General features: G+C 39.1%; 1 protein-coding gene across 13 annotated transcripts in view; it reads right to left on the bottom strand.

Moving 5' to 3' along the window:
* The window catches only part of R3HDM1 (R3H domain containing 1), a 90,475-nt gene that overhangs the window by 41,681 nt on the left and 32,084 nt on the right, over nt 1–16,710 (bottom strand). For 10 of the 13 annotated variants that reach the window (XM_061354321.1, XM_061354324.1, XM_061354328.1 and 7 more), the window contains exons 2-5: nt 14,787–14,995; nt 13,735–13,945; nt 2,464–2,505; nt 1,926–2,015 (exon numbers count right to left, since the gene is read on the bottom strand). In XM_061354321.1, coding sequence (XP_061210305.1) covers nt 1,926–2,015; nt 2,464–2,505; nt 13,735–13,905 — 303 coding nt within the window. In that variant the 5' untranslated portion in view covers nt 13,906–13,945; nt 14,787–14,995. The remainder of the gene's footprint in view (nt 1–1,925; nt 2,016–2,463; nt 2,506–13,734; nt 13,946–14,786; nt 14,996–16,710) is intronic. The other 3 variants (XM_061354326.1, XM_061354333.1, XM_061354322.1) reach the window with 2 other exon arrangements.

Genomic DNA, 16,710 nt, shown 5'->3' with positions numbered 1-16,710 from the left:
TCTCGCTTCTCCTAACCACTGGACCTTCCACATGTCCCAGGCACACACATCATGCTTCTAAGTGTGGGGTTCAAAGCAGCCAGCAGTCAATGCATGTTTACAGAAGAAATCTTCCATACCATTCCCATGGATTTGCTGGTAGGGAAAGCAAAACAGGTGAAGAAACTGCCTGTAGAAGTTGTTAGAGAGGGTCATGGAAGACCTGTGCCCCACAGGATGCACACTACAGCATCAGGACTTGTAACAATTTCCAACTTCTAACTCTCCTCTTCAGCAATGCATTTCTCTGTTCTACAAGGAAGAATTAAATTTGTTCTCTCAAACATCTGCACAGTTATTGGGATTTGTAAGCCTTTTTTTTTTTCTAGATTAGTGTTTTGGAAGAAAAGAAAAATAAATCACACCTAGATCTAATTTTGTTTCTTAATATACAGTCTGGTTTATGGTATTTCTTTTGTACAAACTTAAGATTATCACATAAGTCATTTCATTCTGTAGAACTGGCCTTTACATTCCTTTTACTACTGCAATAATTCCTTCCAAGAAGGACTTTGCAGTATGCAGCCAAGGATAGATTCTCAGAGGGCATGATAACTGATGCCATCTGCAGAGAATGCGTATTACTAATGTCTGATTTTAAACCATTAAATACATGGTGTTGTATAGTGCTGGAGGTTTTTAAAATCCTAACATTTCTTATGCTTGAAATACACTGCAGATGAACTGCCTGACCTGAACAAAACAGGATTCTCTTCCTGCAGTTAGAGTGTCTGAAAAGGTTAAACCCTACTGCTTCAGACTAAACAACTAAGCATGAACTAGATCTCTGAGTTTTGTTAATCTTATGCAAAACATTACAGTAGGGTTGTAAACAATTTTAAATAGCATTATCTTTTCTGTTGTCTTTTAATCTCTTACTCTGTAGCCTCTAACATAAAACTTAGATTTTCAGCAAATTAGCAGGCCCAATTTCAGAATTTTTCTACTCAACTCTTCAAATACTGGTATATTAGTAAGGAACTACAAAAAATACTATTTTCTCAGTTTTCCCCAAAGAAATTTTTTTTTAACAAGATTTTAATTACCTTGACCAAAACCTACATGCATTCTCATCCTCCCTCCATTCCCCACACTGAACTACCAGTCCCACAGCAAAACCCACTCACATCCTGCTATTCTACTAGCTCCTTCTGTTTGTTAACAATAGTGAGGCTCTGCACAGAAAGACATTTTAGAAGCTCTTCACATATTAGCTGAATAAGTTGACATCTTTTATGAGTAAGCCACTAAGAACCATTTCAGTTTTGTTAGGAGTGAAAAACAGGAAAGCATTTTGATGCCCCTCATTCATACAAAGAACTAAGCCCAGCAATAGTATTTTGCTCTAAAATGCAGACTGGTATGAAGGTTTTGTTTTAAATTCTCCAAATATTTTTGCATACTTTGTCCAGCATTTAGGAACTTCAAGTGTGTTATATCGTCTTAACAGATTAGTCTTCAGACATACTTCAGGTATGCATTAAGAGAACTACCAGCAAGTATGGCTAATATGCAGGAATTCAGTTAAAACACCAGAACTTACAATTGTTTAAATTTTCTAAATACAAAAAGCTGATTAAATTATGCTGAATATTAATAAAGTTTTGTCTGATGACAGAGTGCAGTTTAAGACTGTCTCAAGTGCACTGTAACACTAGAAAGTTAAAATAACAAATCCCTCTTTCTATTCCCCAGATATGAACCAGTATAGCTCAGAAAAACAAAGTAGCAAATTCTTCATCTGACATTATCATTTCTATTAAAGCTGTATTAAAAAAAAAATTCAACTCATATGGTGTCTGAACATTTAAAGAGTACCCAAAAGGTTTTCTTTTGAACAATGTTACTTCAAATTGTTTCAGAAACTTCAGTAGCGCAATTTTTACCTGGAGGTCCTGTGATATTTCAGTTGTAGGAGGTGGTGGATATTCTTCACATACAGCAAGGCTCCGAACTAACTTTAACTTTGTGTTTGACTAAAGGAAAGTATGCAAAATTAAAACCTATGGCTTATAAAAGACTATATAAATATACCATAAGCCATTATTTTTCCATTCATCTTATGTAAAACAAAAGGGCTGAAAACAGCGTTTTTAATATTTTCAAAAGAATAAGTAATTTCCTCTAGGACAAAACTACCCAAGCAATTGAAGCTTTTGACAGCAATGTCAGCACAATAGAGCACATCTAATGAAAAGTAAATAAAATCTTTGGGAAACTGTTTCTCTCCATAACAATAAAAAGCCACCAAAAATATAAAGGCAAACCACAAAAGCAGACAACTAGGCAAGACAAAATTCCAACAGAATAAAACAAAGCTTTGATGCCAAAAAATAAAACTAAAGGCACTTTTCACAAAGTAACAAAGCTTCATCAAGCATGAAGGGCTTCCTCACAGCATGCCAGCACACAAGTCTACCGTACCTTCGACCTTTTTGCTGTCTGTCCAAAAGACTGCATTGGCCGCTGAATGATAGGCACAACAGAAAAAGTTTGTATTAAACTTAATAGTACAGTTTATTAATGCAAAAGTCTGTATAAGAGAAAACTTCAACAGTTACTACTAACATGATGGTCAAATCTGTTAGGAATCTGAAAGCAATAGCAGGTGCTTTTGGCTGACAGATTATACTGCCTTTCAAATTCATTGTGCTCATGCTCAATTTCTCTTCTTCATTTATCAACAATAAATATTACAGGAATTTAACAAGAAGCAAGCATCATTCTTGTTCAGTAAGACCCAAGCAGTTTACTCTTTTTGCCAGCTCCTACGTTTTAAATTCTCATGTCCTAATTTCTTAATGACATGACTTTTTCCTTCCTATCCCTGAAACCTGCCTGAAAAAGTAACAGGCGGGGAGGTGAAAGAAGGCAAAGAGAAAAAGGCATTGCCTTTACTCAGGAGCAGATGATGACCTATCTTAAGAAGGTTAAAACATAAAGTTAACTAAATCCTCTGTGACAGTTACACAGGAGCAGAAACACCATAGCATAACACAGTTTAAGTACTGTTTTCCCTGTGGAACTGGTGGATAGAAAAGCTGTTTTACTGAGCACAGGCCTAATGTTTGTAAAGAAAAAGTAGCATTGGTAAAACACTTTCATATCTTCTTTAATGGACAGTATTTCCTCCTTTCTGAGAGAGGTATCCTTTCAGAAGGAAATTAAATGAAAACTCCATTTGAAAATTCCATGAAGAGTCCTCCGCATCCTAGGCCCAGAGGAGCAAATGTCTAATACCTTAATTTCTTAGCAGGATGCACATATTGATGAACAGAACAGCTAACCTACAGCAAAGGGTTCTAACCATGTAAAGGCAGAAGTGCTATTTCTCTGATTTTCCTCAAGTGCCAAATGTCTCTTTGGGGATGTTACATCAGCTCAGCTGAAGAGCAGCAGAAGGGGAGCTCATTTAAGCTCATTTCACTATGTAACAGGATTTTAAATAGCAGCACTAAAAGCTAACCGAACTCATCATTAAAGGAAGCTTGCTGAGATTCTGAGCAACAAAGTTCAAATATTTTCACACCTGGAACTCTGAGATTTGGAGTTTTGCTGTTAACCTGCAAAATACTTTTTCCTTTCTATTAGCTATACCAAAAGCATATATTGCATGTTGAAAGCTGGCACTCTGCATATCCCTGGCAAAGTTTCTGTTATATCAAGTTATTACATTTTCAAGAACTGGATGATTTCCCACCCCTGTATCAATTACTCCAGCATCAATTACCTTATGTGGATTCACATTAAGTAGTGTAAACATAAAATCAAATTAGCACTGCCACTAGAGACCTCAGTTCACTGTAAGGACAACATGAAAAATAATCTACATTTGGCAAAAAACTAGCCAAACAGACTCTCTACTACGTTAACCAGAGATTTACACATAAGCTACTGCTAATTAACTGGGTAAGATATATATTTCATTTTTTAAAGACTGGTTAAAAGAAAACAACATCCACAACAGAGAAGAGATTGTTGCTGGGAAGAGGAACCATGTCACAACTAAATTTAATTAAGATCTGTAAGAAACACATACCTCCCTCGCCGCTTACTGAATTAAAGTCTCAAGAATTCATTAAAGCCAAAACTTAAGTATGCTTGTTCATGACGGATAAAGTGAAGCAAATGCCTCAAAATTTGAGCTATTGAAACTGAAATTATCCAGTATCAAACTTGAATTCCTTATAAAAATGTTTAAGGTGGTTTTGAGATTTCAATCACAATAAGACAAGTTTCATGGTATGGTCTTTTAAATGTTTTGTGTGTTGTATTTATCTTCCATTTTGCTTGCAGAATTACAGTTGTGTTTTATCCTGCATTCAGCAGTAGCAGTCATTTTTCTCCTTCTCAGTAGCTGGTGCAGCGCTGTGTTTTTGACTTTCAGCCTGAGAACAGCACTGGTAACACTGATGTTTTTAGCTGTTGCTCAATAATGCTTACTCTGACCAAGGACTTTGAGTCTCATGCTCTGCCAGGAAGGTGGAGAAGCTGGAAGGAAGCAGAGACAGGACACCTGACCCAAACTAGCCAAACAGGTATTCCATACCACAGCATGTCATGCCCAGTATATAAACTGGGTATCCGTTGGCACGTGGGGAGCAGTTGTATTCTCTTCCCTTGTTATTTCCCTCACCATTATTATTATTATTGTCGTTAGCAGCAGTGGGTTTGTGTTATACCTGAGTTACTGGGCTGCTCTTATCTCAAGCAATGGGAGACACATTCTTTCAATTCTCCTCCCCATCCTTCCGGGAGTGGGGGGGACAAAGAAGGGCAGGAGGAATAAGTGAGTAGCTGCCTGGTTCTGAGGTACCTGCTGGGCTTAAACCTCAACAGTTCTTTGTGGCGCCCAACATGGGGCATGAAGGGTTTAGATAACAACAGATCTGACCAGAGTGTGTCTAATTGTATTTGTGACAAGCATTCATTGTTTTGGATTAATTGTGACTGGTCACAATGCTCATTTATTGGCTCTCAAAGTTGTTGCTCTTGATCTCAGAGTTTCAGTATGTTGTCCCTTACTTACAGCAGGTATTTGCTGTTTCAGTGTTTATCAGCTGGGCAGCCTAGGCTAAGGTTCTTGTTTCGCTGCACTTTATGGTAATAACTTGTAATACAATAGACTCATTGATTATGAAATTGGTCTGGTTGCGTTACCAATGTAACTTTGGGAGGTATATAATGGAAGTGCTTAGAAATTATGCATCTTTCTTTTTCCTTTCCTTGAGGGGTTAATCTATGGAAAAAGATATTCCCTCGCACTCTCTGCTCCCCCACCAGACTATATGAAGTGGGAGTAGATTCTGGAAGAGTTAAAGATCCTGAATATCCTTTCAATGCCCTTAAAAGCACCCTGCTCCTCTTGCTGGGAAACAGCTAGTTGCTGCATATGCTCTCTAGGTTTTGCTTACAGCTTGACCACCCTGAGAACACTCAGTCTTGTCTGGTCGTGGAAGCTAAGCAGGGCCAGGTTTGGGTCTTATTGAGGGTTAGACAATGCTACAGGAGGACCAAGGTATTTTCCTCTAGGCTGGACAGTCATGAGTGGCAGGGTGTGTGGGATAGCATGGGCAAGTACCTAGCCCAGTGGGCCCCTCCAGTGCTTTGGAAGTGTCAGAGATGGAAGCCAGCTGTATGGAACCCCCAGTGACAAGCTGCAGAAACTGCTGAAGGAGAGGGTGAATCGAGTCAGTTTGCCAAGGTGAAAGCCATCCAGCTGGCCTTGGACATTGCTGAACGAGAAAAGTGGCCAGTACTTTTTATCTCTAAACTGACTCATGGACAGTGGCAAATGTCCTGTGGAGGTGGTTGCAGCAATGGAAGCAGAGCAACTGGGAACACAGAGATAAACCCATCTGGACTGCTGCACTGTGGCAAGATACTGCTACCCAGGTGCAGAACGTGGTGGTGAAGGTATGCCATGCAGATACTCATGTACCCAAGAGTTGGGCCGCTGAGGAACACCAAAACAACCAACAGGCGGATAAAGCTGCTAAGATTGAAGTGGTTCAGATAGACTTAGATTGGCAACATAAGGGTGGGTTTTTTTAGCCTGGTGAGCCCATGACACCTCAGGCCATCAAGGCAGAGATGCAACATACAGATGGGCTCACAATCAAGAGGTGGACTTAACAATGGACACTACTGTCCAGGGTATTCATGACTATGAAACATGTGCTGCGCTTAAGCAAGCCAAGCGGTTAAAGCCTCTCTGGTATGGAGGACGGCTGAAGTACAAATACGGGGAACCCTGGCAGACTGACTGCATCACACTGCCACCAACCCGCCAAGGCAAGCGCCATATGCTTACCATAGTGAAAGCAACCACCGGATGGCTGGAAACATACGCTGTGCCCCACACCACTGCCCAGAATGTTATCCTGGGCCTTGAGAAACAGATTTTGTGGCGACACAGCACCCCAGAGAGAACTGAGTCAGACAATGGGACTCATTTCCAGAACAACTTTATAGACACTTGGGCCAAAGAGCATAGCATTGAGTGGGTATATCACATCCCCTACCATGCATCAGCCTCTGAGAAAACCATACAATGGGCTGCTAGAACCTACACTGAGAGCAACGGGTGGTGTGACTTTCAAACACTGGGATACACGTTTATCAAAAGCCACCAGGTTGGTCAGCACCAAGAGATCTGTCAACAGGGCTGGGCCAGCCCAATCAGAACTTTTACATACTGTAGAACAGGGTAAAGTTCCTGTGGTGAACATAAAGAGTTTGCTGGGGAAGACAGTCTGGGTTCTTCCTGCTTCAGGCAAAGGCAAACCCATTTGTGGGATTGCTTTTGATCAAGGACCCAGATATACCTGGTGGGTAGTGCGGGAGGATAGGGAATTCTGATGTATACCTCAAGGGGATTTGATTTTAGGGGAAAACAGCCAGTGAACTCAATTGTATGAGTTGCCTGCTATGTAATACTTTTATAGCCCAACAATTAGATGGTTTCAGGTCACCAGTAATTGGCACAGACTTCCCTTTGGCCATCATCCCAACGAAGAATGAACTTTGACAAAACCAGACAAGCTCAGCAGTGATCAGGCGAGTTCCGCGGTGTCATCAGCAGGCAACAATCCAACACTGCACAGTCCCTCCTGCTCTGAAAGACTGTTACAAGAGGTGGAGCCTGACATCATGGACTGGATGAATTCAGCAGCTTTATAGGGATTGGTCCGTGGACTAACGAATGATATCTCTTCTCCTTGTGTGGGTGCGGGTGTATACATGCAATGGTATACTGAAAAATGTGGGATCTGAGCATAACATGAATGGCATGGAATAAGGAGTGGATACTGTCCTGGGTTCAGTAGTAGCAGTCATTTTTCTCCTTAGTAGCTGGTGCAGTGCTGTGTTTTTGACTTTCAGCCCGGGAACAGCACTGACAACACCGATGCTTTTAGTTGTTGCTAAGTGATGTTTACTCTGATCAAGGACTTTCTGAGTCTCGTGCTCTGCCAGGAAGGTGGAGAAGCTGGAAGGAAGCAGAGACAGGACACCTGACCCAAACTAGCCAAAGAGGTATTCCATACCACAGCATGTCATAACCACTATATAAACTGGGGGAGTTACCCAGAAAGCCAGATCACTGCTTGGGTTGGGCTGGGTATCAGCTGTTGGGTGGTGAGTGGTTGTATTCCCTTCCCTTGTTATTTCCCTTATCATTATTATTATTATTATTATTATTATTATTGTTGTTGTTAGCAGCAGTGGTATGTTATACCTTAGTTACTGGACTGTTCTTATCTCAGCCTGTGGGAGTTGCAGTCTTTCAATTCTCCTCCTCATCCCTCTGGGAGTTGGGGAAGGAAGAAGGGAGAGGGGAGTGAGTGAGCAGCTGCCTGGTTCGGAGTTACTGGCTGGGCTTAAACCATGCCATGTTTCCAAGTTGGAAAACTAACCCAACACAAGTATCATCCCACCTATCATATTAAGACTTGTTATCTAGAAACAACTGCCTTGTAAAGCAATACCCTGATAGATGTGGATTCCTTGCTTTCCTGCATAATTTTAAGGATGTTAAAACCTGAAATACAAGCCCTCCTCACATCCAAGTGTAACTGTGAGGAGTAAGCACCACACATTTGACAGGTACGTAGCACTGGAATAAATCTGGTGTGGCTGGCTTAGAGGGACAGCTGATGAAAGAATAGGCATGTGATTGAAGGCCTGTGCCAGGAAATACAAAACAGGAAGACCTGTACTATCAACAATAAACACTCTCAAAAAAGCTCAGAAAGCTTGAAGATGAGTGGGCACAGTTCCATTCTCAGGCAAAACCATTCTGACTGAAGATAACTACATTTCTACTGGAATTCCAGGACAACAGGTAGTCAGTCCATGTTGTAGCTGTTAATGCACATTTTCCCTTCTTTTCAGGTCCGTGAATTTAAGTTCTGTACTAATCTCTCTGTATTTAATGTTTTGCTCCTACAGAATTCATGCTCCCCATTTGTGAAAAAGAATTTATAGCAATTTTAGAATATGTAATCCTTTGTAAATGAAAATTAACCAATTTCTTCATACTTGCAGCTCTCAGACTTCTACTGACTTGAGAAAAGTGTGTTAATGAAAGCAAGATAAAAAATTAATTTATGCCCCATTTAAAGTCATTATGGGCATGATTTCAAGATAGTATTTAAAAGCAACAATTTTATGATGAAAATTATCAGGATTTTTATTAATAAAACCCAACCAAAAAACCCCAAAGCCAAACCCACAACAAAACACACCCCTCCCCCCAAAAAACACAACCCCAAAACCACACCACAACTTTAAAGACTAACTAGCATGCTTCATCTCCAATTAAGTAAAAAAAGGGAATTAAGAGTTTAACAAATACATATAATCATATATATCTAGGCTTACAGTAGGGGTATCACTCTATTTTTTCCTAATTACCTCCACAGATCACAATTAAATACAAAGACCTGGTGCTGTTGCATGCCTTCCTCTATCATCACTGTGCTGTCTAAACAATTTGGATAAAAAGAGGTCGGGCACAGGATGGCAAACTTAGGAGTGTGAACAGTTTTGTGAGAAGGTACTATATAAATTTCTAAAGTACTGTTTGCACATTTCGGAGGACAGGCAAGACATAACAGTCACATATTTTTGAGACAAACACAAGTAAATCCTGACAAGACCAAAACAGCTGGGGAAAGGCTTCAGAGAACTCAAGCTTGGAAGACAGAGAGAAAACAAAGGTTTGTGCTAGTATGGTGGGAAGAAACTTGCAGAAAGGGAAATGTCTAGCTACCAAGTAAAAAAAAATTAATTCACCCAAAGGACAGGGATATCTGCTTTATTATCATAAATCCAAGACAGAATTCTACTCATTTTCTAAAACATTTACACTACCCATATCATACAGTGCATGCATACAACTTCTGCATTCATGCACCAGCCTCCATGCTTCCATGAGGCCTTTTTTGCTACTGGTATTTTGGTTTTGCTCTCCACAGCTTGCAAGCTCTTTTCCTGATATGTAGTAATATATAGCTGTCTTTCTCTCAGTCTTTTACTGCCCTGGCAATTGTTACCCCATCAAAGACCTTGTATCTACTTAACTGTTGTTTTTCAGTGCAGAGATGACAGTATTTAAGACTAATAGTCCTTCCCTCAACCCCAGCATGAACTGCAGAATAAGAACCAGCCTCCTTTTCTGGATTACACATAAGCCAATGGGTGTTGTTATGGAGATTTTAAATTTTTTTTTTGTAAAAAAAACCAAACCAAAACAAACAAACACATACAATCCCCCCCCCCACCCAAAACCTTTCTAATAATGAGTAAAAGGCACTATTCTGTAAGATAAATCTGGGCTCTTTTTTTTCTGTTTTGTTTCAGTATTTCCTGACACCACGACAAGTGATAGGTCCTACACCTGAGTTGGAGCAATCCCAGGCACAGCTACAGGTTGGGAAGAAAAAGAGATCCAGAGCAGCCCTGCGGAGAAGGAACCTGGGGGTGTTGGTCGATGAGAAAATGAGCATGAGACAGCTTCAGTGTGCACTCACAGCCCAGAAAGGCAACCGTATCCTAGGCTGCATCAAAAGCAGTGTGACCAGCAGGTCAAAGGAGGTGATCCTGCCCCTCTGCTCTGCTCTCATGAGACCTCACTTGGAGTATTGTGTACAGTTCTGGTGTCCTCAACATAAAAAGGACATGGATCTGTTGGAACAAGTCCAGAGGAGGGCCACGAGAATGATCAGGGGACTGGAGCACCTCCCATGTGAAGACAGGCTGAGAAAAGTTGGGGCTGTTCAGCCTGGAGAAAAGAAGGCTGCATGGAGACCTCATAGCAGCCTTCCAGGATCTGAAGGGGGGCTATAGGGATGCTGGGGAGGGACTCTTCATTGGGACTGTAATGATAGGACAAGGGGTAATGGGTTAAAACTTAAACAGGGGAAGATTAGATTGGATATAAGGAAGAAATTCTTTCCTGTGAGGGTGGTGAGGCACTGGAATGGGTTGCCCAGGGAGGTTGTGAATGCTCCATCCCTGGCAGTGTTCAAGGCCAGGCTGGATAGAGCCTTGGGTGATATGGTCTAGTGTGAGGTGTCCCTGCCCATGGCAGGGGAGTTGGAACTTGATCATCTTAAGGTCCCTTCCAACCGTAACCATTCTATGATTCTATGACACATTAACTTTGTAACAGCAGTCCTTATAGCGGATAAGCATTACCACTGCCTAAAAACACTGGGAGTGCTAGCCATGTACTCTAATAAGGTGCTTTTTCTTATTTACACTGTAGCTCCAACAGTGTATGCAATAGCAAATATATTACTAATGCACTACATTGCAAAATAATCTGAAACTTTGAGCCACAGTCACATTTAAAAAAATATAATCACCAGTTTCAGGAACTATCAAGATCTGGAAATGTACCTGAATTCAAATGATGACAGGTTTAGAAAGAGAAAATATCAACATCTGTCTCTTACTTGGCTGTAAAGAAGTTAGAAATCAAGTGATAACTGTACTCAGAAATACTATCGTAGTTTTCCAATAGGTATAAAACTTAAGTAATTAGCTACTAGCTAGGAAAGCCAAACCCAAATCCCCCAACCTATCCTCAAATATACTCAATTAGTAAATAAAAGAATAAAACTCCAATAAGCTTCTTATAATCTTCTCTAACATTTCTCTGCAAATTCTTTGCTCTTTTTCCTCACCTCTACATTAACATTTAACCTGTACTTAATGAATAGTAGTACACCCAGTGAAATTTCACTAGCCAAACTATGTAATCGCCTGTTAGTTAAAACGCTTGCTGATTACTCTATTCTCAGACTTTTTTTTTTACTATGGACAGGCCAAAATTTGTTTCATATTTCAGCCTAAAACATGTTTTTCAGTGAAAAAACCTTGAATATGACATACTTATTTGCACTAACAGCTACCACAGCACAAGTGACATTAATCGACTTCAGCTGTTGCAGAGGGCTTAGCAAGGTTCCACCTTATAACTGTCATCCCAGCAGTCTGGAATTCAGCATCCTCAGACTACAAACTTGGGTTTTAATTACACTACTTGTGTAAAAGCAACGTTCTGATTCTGATGGGGAGTCCTGGAAGCAACACTAATGCAAACACTAAACGCAGAAGACAGTAAAGCTGTATCTACCAAACAGCCTTCATTACACAGGTGTTCAATTCATCTTGCGTACTGTAGGTAGTTACTCCAGCCACCAGCTGTTACTCCTGTACAAGAACAAAACCAAGCAACCAACCCCCTTCCCAAACCCCAGAGCCAGTGACAGTATTTCATTTCTCTAAACTAGGTCTAACTATACAACATTTGTTTGCAGGAAGGCAGATTTGCTACTTGGGTCTCAACAGAAGTTTCCACACTAAAATCCACTCAATGAGATTTCTTGAATGAGAAAGTATGAATGAGATATTTCCAAGTTACTGAACTATATGAAAATAAACCTTAAATTAATTTTTAAGGCTCATACTAGAATATTTCTTTGATTAAAGAAAATACCAGCTCAGCTATAACATCTACCAGTGCTTCAGTAGCAATTATTTCTCATATGTTACAGGAGAATTATTTCATTTTAAGGATTTATTTTTTCATAAAATTATCTTTTTACACAAATGCCAGCCTTAATAAAGCCAGCAGATATTAAAGTGTAAAACTATTGTTATTACAGTGGTTTACAAGATTTATTTGGAAGCAATTTAACATAGCAGATACAGCTTACTTCACTCAATGGAATTCTGAATTGTTACTCTTGAATAAAACTATTCCCAGAAGAACCTTTTACTCAGTTCTTAATAACAAGAATCTAATAAAGTACTGTCCTGTTTTTGTAATCTGCAAGAGGATACTGCCATATGCCATATCCCAGTCGGGATTTTTAATCAGAAAATTGTTTATTGCTAACCCACAGACACAAAATTCCTTTAGAAAACTACTTTTGGTCAAACACAAGCTTCTATTTCCTCTTAGAAATCTGACCCACTTCTGCAGTTGTGCCAGAAAGTTTCAGTTGTTTTCATTAACTCCTCATCTAAGACACTTGCAGGCTTCAATGATCAAGTGGGCAGCCTCTGACAAGGAGACAGCTAGTTTGTCCTTTGTGAAAGAGATCCATCTTTCAGGACTCTTAAGCATAAATGCTAAATGTGCAACTAAATCTCAGAAACACCAAATCTGCTGCCATAAATTCTTAACCCACCCTTACTGGTGTGTTCTCCTTTAACACAAGATATTTCCATCCTATGCACCCTGCCACCTTCTCACTTGAAATTTCCATGCCACAGTTTCTTTATAGGTCCATCTCCCACCTCACAAAGGTCATTTATTTATATGCATGAGCTCTTCAGTGTATGCATAAAGACTGCCTAAGCTTTCTTACTTAAATTGTCAAGCAGTGAAGAATGGAGGAAAACAGAATGTACAGGGAGTACTAGCTAGTAGCCAATATGAGATGATAGCTCACCAGCTCACTATGCCATTGATGTAGGCAGAAAAAGGCTGGACCCTCTACTGGTGGCCAGGGAAGGACCCAAACCTTCTGGCTCAGGAACTCCACTGACTTGGTTCCTCTGACACCTGGGGATTTGGATTACCTACATCTGATTACTTTAACCTTGTATTGTACAGCTTTGCTGTAAAAGTTACACCTGAGCCACCTGTAAGATGCACATGGCTCAAGAGCCATAGACTGGTCACCCCTGCTCAACACAGACATGATGAGCTGTGCTGTAGTGCTTTGTTCATACAAGCAGCACTCAGCATTTCAGTTTTTTGATCATACCACACTATTGCTATATAGAGTATTATTAACATAGTCCAGTCTTTTAAACTCAGTCAAGACACAGCAACAACAGAAGGTGCTTGAATGCCAATTTTTTTCACTGTTCTGCTGCAAAGACTCAACTTCACATGTGTACCCAGGAGAGCACCTATATGGACAAATTATTTGTTTCACATGAAAACTGCCCATCTACTTCAAACAATCAAAAATTCCCAACTCTCATATTTACAGAGAAGTGGGGCAAAGGAGAAGAGAGGAAACAATCATCCAACTTGTCTCCCTAACGCAGGTCAAGTTTTCCTGACCTGTACCAAAGAAATACATGACGAGAATCATGAAAATGGAGAAGAACAAAACAGACTCATTTAACATGATACACTAGTGAAAAATAAAGTGAAAAGCTTCTTACCGGCATGTTGTTTTTGCTATCAGGACAATTTTCATCCTTTTCTGCCTGAATTTGTTCCTGACTTCCTGATTTTATAAGGTCTTCAATTGGGTCTGTATCTTTAAATTCAGCTTCTGAGCCCTTCATTGCATCAGTTTCATCTTTTACAGTAAGAATATCAGACATCCTCATTAGAAAAGGTTATTTTAAAATTCTACAAGAAACACGGAACCTTTAGGACAAAGAAAAAAAAGGATTACTGAGTAATTCTGAATTAAAACAAATCATATCTGAACAGTACCCAGAATAAACATGATTTTGCTGCAAACAGGATTCCCCTTTCTGTTACGATGTATTTTCCTGCCTTGTGATCATCTCTTATCAAGAGGCTTCTAACAACAGACATCTACACAAAGGAGAACTAAATGCTACGCTATAGGATAACACTCACAGATTTTCCCTTCCGTATTTTAAAATAAACACCTGAACATTCAGGTACTCTAAATCAAACTAAGTTCCAACAGAAAGAAGAGAAGCTTTTTTCATCTGAAAGATAATTACATACAGATTTTTAAAGTAAACATACGAATCCTAATGCACCAAGTGTGCAAACATTCATAAATTTAATTAAAACTTTTAAGGTTCCTTGTTGCCAGGTAACCACAGGACAAGTTCCAAATGCAGGAACTATTTTACCTACTAGATGTAGAGAACTAGTCAAAATGAAATTAAGCACTCCCCCAAAAGCAACAGAGAAAGAAAGAAAGAGACAGCTTTGGTAATTACGATAACAACAACCATCATCAGTAATTATAATTCCAAATAATAATTTTTAATACTGTATAAATATAACTAATGTTTAAAGTTATAACAGAACCACCCCAAATTTTCCCTAAAAAAAAATAATATAACTTTTCATCATTATTCAGCTACAGTGAAAGGTGTAAAACCAAGAATTTTTCATTTCTTAAAATAAAACCAGTAAGACCTAAATGCTTAAAAGCCCTTCACAGAAAACAAGTAACAAACAAATAACATTATGAAAAAGTCTAAGTAAGTATCTGATGTAGTACCTGATATGTCCTACAATTTGGGGATTGTGGTCTCCCACAAAAATAAAATAAAATAATCCAAAGTTCCTTTTCACAGTTGTCAACCAAGATGTCAGTTGTAATGAACCATCTGGAATCTGGCAGGAGGAGTCCCATGTCCTTATCCCCAGTGTAGACTCCTGGACAGAACTGTGTTGTCTTGAATCAGCAAGAGCATCCCTTTTGAATGCCTAAAAATCAACAAGGGGAAAATATGTGATAATTTTATTTGGTGGGATGGGAGAGGGAACATGATGACACTTAAAAACAGTCACTTCAAGAAAACAAAAGCATGGAAGAAATAAGCATTTTTCATATTTATTCATTCTACTTCCTTTCTCTAGCAGTAGTAGTATTTTTTATCAGACTTACAAGACACTTTTGTATTACAGAGTTAACAAGTAGCCAAAATAACCATTTTGTTGGCATTCCTAGTGAAATTGTTTCTATAAACAAGCAGGTATCTTCCAGCAGAGTCTGAAAAGGCAGCTTGAAATATGCAACCCAGCAGGTGTGTAGGAGTAACAGGCCATGAAAGCTCACTGATTCCTGTTAGCATAAAAGCTTTTTTCTTTGTCATGGTTCACAAGCTATAAGCACAATGCATAATCCATATTTTATGAAACCTGAATTACAGAAAAGTTTTATTCAACAAAATAACTGCCCTTGAATGAGGATTTACAAATTTCTGCAAAACTGACAGTGTTCCATCTTCCCTTCTCAGATTTGCCCTTCTGAGAAGTAAGTCATATCACCACCCAAAGGAAGCATGCATTTGAAGTGGTAGGCAACAATGGACATCTAATAGCAAACAATACGTAACTCCAAGAACACCTCATCATGCTGAACTACTCCCTTGGTACAACTGAGAAGACTGTAATAGCATGAAACAGCAGCAGAATGGCCCACAGACTTCCAGGTTTCCTGCAGGCGAGATTAAAGCCTGGCTGCAATTACTCTTCTACATCTGAAGAAACGTAGAAGTTGATAAGACATAGACATTGTGACTTAATAAGCCTTGCTGCAAACGAGTATGAAAAAGAAAGATAAAAGATGGGCTGTGATTCAGGCCTGTAAAAGACCCTAATTGCTGAAATGATTACACATTAAAAAAAACAAACAGGAAACAAAAAGGTGCAGAAATGCAACAAAGGACACAGTATTGTTCCTTCCAGATAATCCAGATGGTTATTTAAGATTTATGAAAAAGCTCAGATTTACCTTTACTGTAAGTAAGATGTGAATAGATGCTGTTTGATTTCGTTAACTAATACACAATTTGTGTTGCATTTAGGTAAATGTTAGAAGAGACCACAGGTTAAAGACAAAACATTTATGTCCAGTTGCAAATATAATTTCGGAAATTAAATATAATTTAATTGTTTTTCCCTACACAAGCCACAAATGTATTAACTGTAGTCAACATTTTGAAGTGGCTTTAGTTTAATTCTATCAAGTTCACTAAGCGCTCCTGTCCCTTTGCAAGGCCATTTAAAAAAAATGAATGATCACAAAACTCACACTGCAAATGCAATTTCATTGCCTATGCCAATCCAGAAAACTGATTCACACGAAAAATGTCATTGTATTTCCTACAACCACCTAACTGCAAATCAGGCTGTAACATGTTATGAACAGATTTTTCACCTGCAGATAGAGTTAAAGCCTGTAGATTTTGTGCAATGTAACCTACAGTAAGTAGGACAGAACGAAGAAGCTGTGCAGTTTTGATTCAAACAAAATATAATTATTTTTTATTTTACAGCTATTTTGAATCAACCAGAATCACTACCAGCCTACATGTAAATAAATGACAAACCGTGTGCTTCAGCTTAACAGCAAAACACACATAATAAAGATATATCTTTGTTTACCTGATTTTTTTGAGTCATAACAGCCATAGAGT

Source organism: Neopsephotus bourkii, unplaced genomic scaffold (genome assembly GCF_033783945.1).
Source record: "Neopsephotus bourkii isolate Nb327-2 ecotype Australia unplaced genomic scaffold, CSIRO-AGI_Nbou_v1 NB_730, whole genome shotgun sequence".
NCBI lineage: Eukaryota > Metazoa > Chordata > Aves > Psittaciformes > Psittacidae > Neopsephotus > Neopsephotus bourkii.
This window is presented reverse-complemented; position numbering and strand designations above follow the sequence as displayed.